The sequence below is a fragment of the Myotis davidii genome, unplaced genomic scaffold (genome assembly GCF_000327345.1).
Source record: "Myotis davidii unplaced genomic scaffold, ASM32734v1 scaffold452, whole genome shotgun sequence".
Taxonomy (NCBI): domain Eukaryota; kingdom Metazoa; phylum Chordata; class Mammalia; order Chiroptera; family Vespertilionidae; genus Myotis; species Myotis davidii.
The window spans coordinates 2301837-2309743 of NW_006284245.1; the positions used below are offsets into that span (position 1 = coordinate 2301837).

The window sequence follows — 7907 nt, forward strand, 5'->3', positions numbered from 1 at the left end:
TCTCCATCGCTGCAGACACTCTGGCCGTCCCTGACACTGTCCTGGGGGCCAGGCGGCCGGGCTGCCTCGCTCTCCCCTGAGGCCTCCGCCTGCTGTGAACTGTCACCCACACGGGATTCCTGGAGTGGCGTCCGCTTTCCCGACAGACCCAGGCTGACACACAGGACTGACAAAGGCCACGGTCCCCTCAGTTCCCAGCGGGTGGGCCCAGCTGTATCCTGACGGTCCACACTCATCCCTGGGCCAGTCTGCCCAGAGCTGCCGGGGTTAGAGGACCCTGAGGTGTGTGCACACGGCGATGAGGGTGCGTGCGTGTGTGTGTGTGTGTGTGTGTGTGTACGTGTGAACATGTGTGCTGGGGATGGAGGCTCAGACAGGAGGACCAGGGCCCCAGAGGAAGGAGCACAGGTGAGCTCACGGCACCGTCCTCAGCGCCTCAGGTGGGAGGCCCATCACTCTGCGGCACAGGCTCAGTGACCTCCCTCCTCTGTCCTCCTGGCTCTGGCTGGAGGGCGGTCATCCACCGGGAGGGATGGAGCTGCTTTCCTGGCAGCCGCCTGGTCCTCCCGATGGGCCTGTTCCTGGGGCAGCGGGTTTCCTGCCCATGCACTGTGCTCAGCGGGCATGAGGAACGCAGCCGGTGGACGGGGGCTCGCTCCTGCGGGGGCCTCGCCGACTTTCCCACTTTAGAGCGAGTCACGCTTTCTGGGTGTGAAAGGCAGACGTGGTCCGTTCACTGATTGCTCCTGCGCAGCTGGCAGTTAACTTGGCGCTCTCCCTCTGACGCGAGGATCTCCCACGTGCACGGGTAGGGTGGCCCCGGCCATGCCGCCTGCGAGGGAGGCGGGAGGAAGGCCGGCTCAGCGTCATCGTCAGATCCAGGCGTGCGCCGCCCTTTGTGAGGGGCCCTGCCGTGCCCATTACCGTGTATCTGCCACGGGGGCGGGGCTTCAGGGGCACAGAGACCTGAAATGCACGGTCACTCTGACTCTTCATGATGTCCCGGCCGAGGGTTGGTAACTGCTGTTAGTTTGTGTTGCAGATGAAGAAGTCGATGGTCAGAGAAGGGAAATGATTTTCTGAAGTTTGCAGGGTAGCAAAGTTGAGCTGAGCACGGGGCTCCTGCGACTTCTGATCAGGGCCCCTCCCTGTCCCACGGATCCTGTTCTCTCCCCACGCGTTTTGCCCACGAGCCACAGCAGCTCCCTATGCACAGCACAGACACCAGCGAACAAGCGAGACAGAGGCGCCGAGAAACGATGCCCTGATCGTGTACGACGCACCGCAGTCTCTCAGCTCAGGAATGAAGTGCTGTTTATCCTCAGCCCATTAAGCTGCTGTCAGCAGGGCACGGAGTCCGGCCCCCACGCCGGCCACCTCTGAAGACAGCCGGGGCCACGCACTCAGATGACCCCAGAGAAAGCCTGATGCACTAGCATGGCCCTTCAGTCCCCATCGCCGCCTGGTGGCTCGCTGACCGGTCAGGCGAACACAGACGCTGCCTGGTGGTTGGTGGGAGCAGCATCTTCACCCGCCGCCTCCGGAGGCAGGCGCTCCTTTCTCCCCGGCTCTCTGGGTAGGGAGCCCGCAGCCTTCACAGCAGCACATGCAGGGGACAGAGCGGAGACGGAAGGATCGATGCTGGGGTTGATGGCATCGATGGGTCGATGCCGGCTTCGTGTTTTCCTCTTGGAAATAAATTGGGGGGAAGAGGTTGCTTGGCAGTCCTCAGGGTTTTGCTTTGGGTGTTTGTTTGTGAATAGTGATTCCCAATGAAGCTACTGAGAACTGCTTAAAGGACAAATATATAAAGTAGCAGCCTCACTCGGACATGGCCATCAAAAAATAACGTGAGCCCTGACCCATGTGGCTCAGTGGATAGAGCGTCGGCCTGCGGACTGAAGAGTCCCAGGTTCGATTCCGGTCAAGGGCAAGTACCTGTAGGGTGTGCAGGAAGCGGGTGGTCGATGTTTCTCTCTCATTGATGTTTCTAACTCTCTATCCCTCTCCCTCTCTGTAAAAAGCAATAAAATTTATTTTTTTTAAAAAATGTGAAAAGGTATTTGAGATGTAGCAGCAGATCGCTTCATCCTACAAAGTGAAATCTTTTGGAAAATTGTGAGTGGTCATGACGGTGTAAATACACACCAAGAGGAGGGAAAGAATATGAGCTTTAGGTTCGGGCAGACCTGGGTTTGAGTGGCGGGCCTGGCCCTTCTATCCTCAGGACAAGGCAAGCTCAACGTCTAATCTCCCCGATCCTCAATTGCCTCATACCAAGTTGGGAGAATGATACCTACCGGCCCTGGCTGGTTGCTCTGTGGTTAACGTGTTGGCCCTCGCACCGAAGGGTCTTGGGTTCAATTCCCAGTTAAGGGCCTGTACCTGGGTTGCAGGTTCCGCAGTCCTGGCAGGGGCACATGCGGGAGGCAACCGACATGGCCATCAAAAAATAACGTGAGCCCTGACCCATGTGGCTCAGTGTCTTTCTCATATCAATGTTTCTCTCTCTCTCTCCTTCCATTCCACTCTCTCTAGAAATCAATGGAAAAAATATTCTCTGGTGAGAATAAAAAAAAAATAAGGTACTTACCAGACAGGACAGCTGTGAAGATTAAATGTGTAATCAATGCATTAAATCAGTTTATTAGAGCTCTTTTTCAGGTTTAGTTTAGTAAACCGGTTTTTGGTCTGTCAGTACATACATGCGTTTATGTGTCAGCTTTCTTCTCCTTCTTTTTTTTACCCTCACCCGAGGACATGCTTAGAGAGGACATGTTTCTATTGATGTGAGAGAGAAACAGGTATCGGTTGGCTTCCGAATGCTCCCCTATCGGGGATCAAGCCCCTACCCCAGGCATGTGCCCTGACTGGGAACGGAACCAGCAACCCCTCAGTGCGTGGGAGGAGCTCAGCCACCCTGGCCTGGCTGGGCAGCTTTCCTGCATGTTTCACAGCCGGTTTTATGAACATAAGACAAAAATTCTTCCAATATGTTTTTGAAGCAGAACATAGAAAAGGGAGTTGTTTGTATTTTACAGGTGAAAACCGTAGTCCCAGGAAGTGAGTGAGTGAGGCACCAACCCACACCTGACATGCTCTTCTGTAGCTTTCAAACCCTGGTCAACGGTGGGCACCTCTGTCCATGTGGGTGGGTGCCCACACTGGGTGGTTCTGCCCTGACCAGGCCCTGGGGGTATCCTGGGCCCTCAGAAAAGGAGCGGGAGAGGCTGACCTTTCTCTTCCTGGGGATGGGCTCGTCGAAGAGCAGGCTGCCGGCCTCGGCCTCGTCGATGCCGTCGTCGGGCGCGGGGCTGCGGAAGGGCTTGGCGCAGTCGGCGGACAGCGGCGGCGACGGTGTGGACGGGTTGGACTGGTCGCTGGGGGCGCTCCAGCTCCAGTAGCCGCTGCTGCAGCTGCTGGACGGGGCACCGCCCTCCTTCCAGGATCCGCTCATGCCCTCTGCGAGCCAGACAACCAGCGTCAGTGCGGCAGGGTGCAGGGGCCGGGGTCAGCACCTGCAGCCCCCCCGCCCCCTCCAGAAATGTGCAACAGCTGGGGATGCACTACACATACCTTGGGAAGAGAGGTGCATTACCCCTTATAAACACTGAGCTATTTTATCCCATGACAGGCTTTCCTAACAGCTCTCTGATGTGGGTGGTTTTGGGATGACAGTGGAGGGGATATGAAAACAAGAAAGAAAAAGACGCCCTTGTTCACTAAGTTTGGGGAGCTCTGAGTTTATTGGTGTTTCTAAGAGGGAAATCATTTGCAATATTGTCCCCCTCCCCTAACCCGTGTTTCTCATATAGGTCTGAGATCTTTGGAATAGGTTTGTGGAAAAGTTAGTCCCAGATGTAAGAGTCTAAGAGAAATAACATTATAGGAAATAACAGTGCCTTGCATTTCTTGTTTTCCATCTCACAAAACTCATTCACACAGGCCCGTCCATCCTCACAACATCTGTCTCTCAGAGCAAGGACGGCCACGCGGGTTTTACAGACAAGCACCTGACTTGCCACGGAACCAGTAGTGGACCAGAGCCCAGACCCTGGTCTATCAGTTGGCTTCTTTCTCCTTCAGGGCATGGCCCCGTGTGGTAGGAATCCTCCTCTCTTTCCAACAAGCTGAGGTCAGAGGAGAATTTATGGGCAATATTTACTGATAAGACGGCTGTTGAATTCTTCCTTTGCACTTGCAGGGAAACAGGAAACATTTGCTAAAGTGATAGATCTTTGTCCGGTTAGAACGCCGTGGGAGGCTCCTTATAGACTTGACCTTCTTGTTGGATAATTTCTCCTCCATGTTTATGTGCATTTTGAATACATTAAAACTATATTTTAAGTTCAAGGGGGGGCGGGAATCTCAAAATGTCTCATTATGCTGTAAACATTGGTGTAATTAGTAACGAAGTGAAGACACACAATGGGCCAGCATTCGTGGAAAAATGTCTTGACTACCTTCACCCACTCACAGATTTCCAGCATATTCCTCAACTGTGTCAAGCCAAACGTTCAGTTAGAGGAATGAAGTTTTAAGCTGAAATCGTGGAAGAAAGTTACCCATCTCACTAAAGCGAGGCTCTACCCCATCAAATGGTCATTTCTGCAGGATCAAGCCTTTCTGGCACCAGCAAAACCAAGTTAGCATCTCCCTCCCTGCAGGCCACCGGACAGTGCTCACCGGCCCGAGAGCCTTTCAGATGCGACAGCTGTGTCCACAGGTCCTTCCGAGGCCTCTGGGGGCAAGGCGGGGGGGGGGGCACACGCCTCGGCGGCTTAGGAGGCGTATAATACAGCACAGCACACTCATGCGGTCCGTGTGTGGTGCCAGCGGGGTGACAGGGTAAGTGACGGCGCAGAGCGGGGGAGATGATTGGGGCCTGAACTGATTTTGAAAAGCAACAATTTATTTTGAAAAGCAGTGTGTCGCATTGCCTCATGTCAATGCCCACAGCTCAGTTGCTGACTTGGGAATGACATTTCCTTTAAGAAACACTATTCAATAAGAAGGGCAATGTGATGTAGAAATGAATTTTTCAGAAAAAGTCAGAACCAGTTCAAGACACATAGATGGCCGCGTCTCCTTCCCTGACACACGTATTTGGTGAAATGCAGACAGGCCCTGCAGGAAGCTCACCCTCTTTGCAGACCCACTTCCTGACAAAATGATCCTTTTTAGGCACAAAAGGAATCACAACAGTTTTAAAAAATCCAATGATATACAATAATTCCAGACATATGTCTATTTTTTAAATTAACCAACACCTTCATTATCATTAACTGCTTTCCCTCGTTAAGAATTTGCTGCCTGTTGCAGACCTAAGGAGCTAGCAGACAATTTGGGATTCTAAATTGGATAGTTATTTTTTGAAATCATAATGAACAGTGAATTCCTTTCCATATAACTATGCCAACAAAGGTCTGTGTTGCAGGAGCAAAAGGTTTATTTTGATTCTAACCTTTCAAGACAAAGGAGCATTAAAAATGTTCTCAATTAAAAGAGAATGCCATGGAAAAATACTGATTGCATTAAAATATACTCTTTCTTCTCTGAGGGGTCTCTGACATTCTGCAGTTCCTTTTTTCCCCCCTTTTCTGTAAAATAATGAGAATCTACAGTTTATTTGCATTTGGTGGCCCAGCTTGGGACAAATACTTGTCTGTAACCTTGAGGAATTTTTTTCTCTATGAACTCTTCAATCTTTTATGCAACTCCTTTCCCCTGGGGTTGGTTTGGGGTGTCTTCAGTTTTGCCTTCTCTGCAGTCTTCCTCAGGGGCCTCGCCACACTGAGCAGCGGGAGCCAGGGGGCAGTTAGAGGCCCGGCAGAGAGGGCTGTCCTTCCGCAGCAACGCCAGGCCCCTCCCAGCACCTCCCCGCTCAGCGTGCTGCGGTGGCATCACCGCGTGCGGGGTGGTGAGGGCAGGGGGCACTGCTGTGGACGGTATGGATTTAACTTCCCGGCACCTCCATCATTCTTCGCACCGACAACTGGAGGGGAGTAGGTTTTGGTGAGGGCTCACTGGATGTTCGACAGCTTTATTTTCTCACCTGGCGCTTCCCTCCGACTTCTGTGTGGGCCATACCTCAGCCTCCTAACTAGCCAGGCTGGCTTTTGAGAGAAGGGGTCCCCTTGCAGTAACTTCCCCTCCGGGGGCTCATGTTCATTTCAGCCCACTCCCGCCCCCGGGTGGTCCACCGTGCGCTCTTGCCAGGGATCAGTGCCTTTGTCTGGATGCGGAATCCAGCCTGTTTCATGCTTGAGCTTCTGAAGCATCAGACGTCTGTCCTTGAACATCGCTTTTCCCTCGGCTTCCAGGAACCCACATTCTCCCCTCTCCTGACCGCTGGTCCCCCTCAGGCTCTTCCCTCTGGGTCCCTGAAGTGAGGGCGGGCCTCACCCCACGCCACAATCCCCTCCCAGTCTTCGCTCCCCGCCTCCACAGGACTCTCAGCGATCTCCCCTCCCCTCATGGCTTCTGCGCAGCAGCCCAGACCTCCCCAGCCGCTGCCCTCGAATGAGCCGCAGTGCTGCCACGACACTCGCTTCCACCTGGCCTGCTGTTGTCTCCAGTGAACCCAGCTCTTGCCCAAACACTCACTGACAGACGTGCTCCTCCAACTTATGTGTGGACCATCTCGGGGGCAGGCCTCCTGCTGACGCCCCGACTGCCTGGGGGGCACCCTGGCACTCCCCCTCCTCCATCCCTTGTGTCCATCACCACGTCCTGTTGGCTCCTCCTTCCTCACATTTCTTGGTTAAGGTCCTATCCGTCCCCTCTGGGACCACCAAGGTTCGGGACAGCCACAGGGTTTTTGTTGCTGTTGCTGTTTCTTTTTGTTTTTGTCTGCAAGCCCAGCTGTGACTGTCCGGTGCCGAAGCCACGTCACAGCTCTCCTGCAGCCTCGGACTCACGTCCGTGCTCCTGGCCAGGCCTCCGTCACCGCCTGCGGCTCTCCTGGTTTCTCACAGTGAGTTAGTGGGCCCACAGTAGCCATGACTAAGCTGATGGACCCGGAGTTGGAGGATACAGGAGGGAATTTCAGCTTTGCCATTTACAAGTCAATTAATCCCACGGGCCTCCATCCACTCATCTGTAAAATAGCGACAGTGACAGCCACAGAGTTGTGAGAATGACGTGGCAGAGCAAGCCTCGCACCTGGCAGGGAGCAAGGGCTCAGGAAGTGCTGCCATTGACGAGGCTGTGACAGAGCCTTTCCCCAAGAGACCGAGCTGCACGGAATACGGGTGTTGTTTGCAGCGATGCACTCACACCACCTAGCACAGCACCTAGTAAGTGCATACTGAGTGAATAACCGGACTAAATCATTGTATTTGACTACAGAGTCTGGGATAAGGCCTTTGCAAAAGTCTTCGGAGTTTTTCGACCCAACTACTGCTCCTGTGGAACAGAAATAATGCCGGGAAAGAGCTCCATTTCCTGGGAAAGGGACAGTCGCTGCAGGTAAGTGCCCTGGAACGGGATGTGCGGGAGCGGGGGGAGGGGTGACTGGTGTCTCTGGGAAGGTGAGGAAGCTGGCCCTGGGTCTCCATGTCCCCCATACTGCCCCTGTCCCTGCTCACGGCAAGGCTTCATCGTCCATTCCATTTGATAGGAATGAGACCCCTCCAAGGGGGGCTGTGCTCATGGTGCCCTTACGCCCGTCCCCCTCCTCCCCTCACCCCAGCTCACCATTTGGCCGCACAGGAGGGCTTCGAACCAAAGGGCTTGTGGACAAGCTGGTGAGTACCATTGCTGCTGTCACCTTGTCCATGTCCAGTTCCTCCGAGGATTTCCTGGAAAACAGGGAGGGCCATGGTTAGCGGTGCTCGCTTGGATGGACTGGGGACCCTGCCACCTACCATCACAGACAGACGGACGGGAGAGGCGGGGGGGGGGGG

General features: G+C 54.2%; 1 protein-coding gene across 1 annotated transcript in view; it reads right to left on the reverse strand.

The window, feature by feature from the left end:
• Positions 1-7907, reverse strand: part of ZNF704 (zinc finger protein 704) — an 85968-nt gene that overhangs the window by 14741 nt on the left and 63320 nt on the right. Inside the window, exons 2-3 of the mRNA XM_006754297.2 lie at positions 7699-7802; positions 3236-3462 (exon numbers count right to left, since the gene is read on the reverse strand). Coding sequence (XP_006754360.1) covers positions 3236-3462; positions 7699-7802 — 331 coding nt within the window. The remainder of the gene's footprint in view (positions 1-3235; positions 3463-7698; positions 7803-7907) is intronic.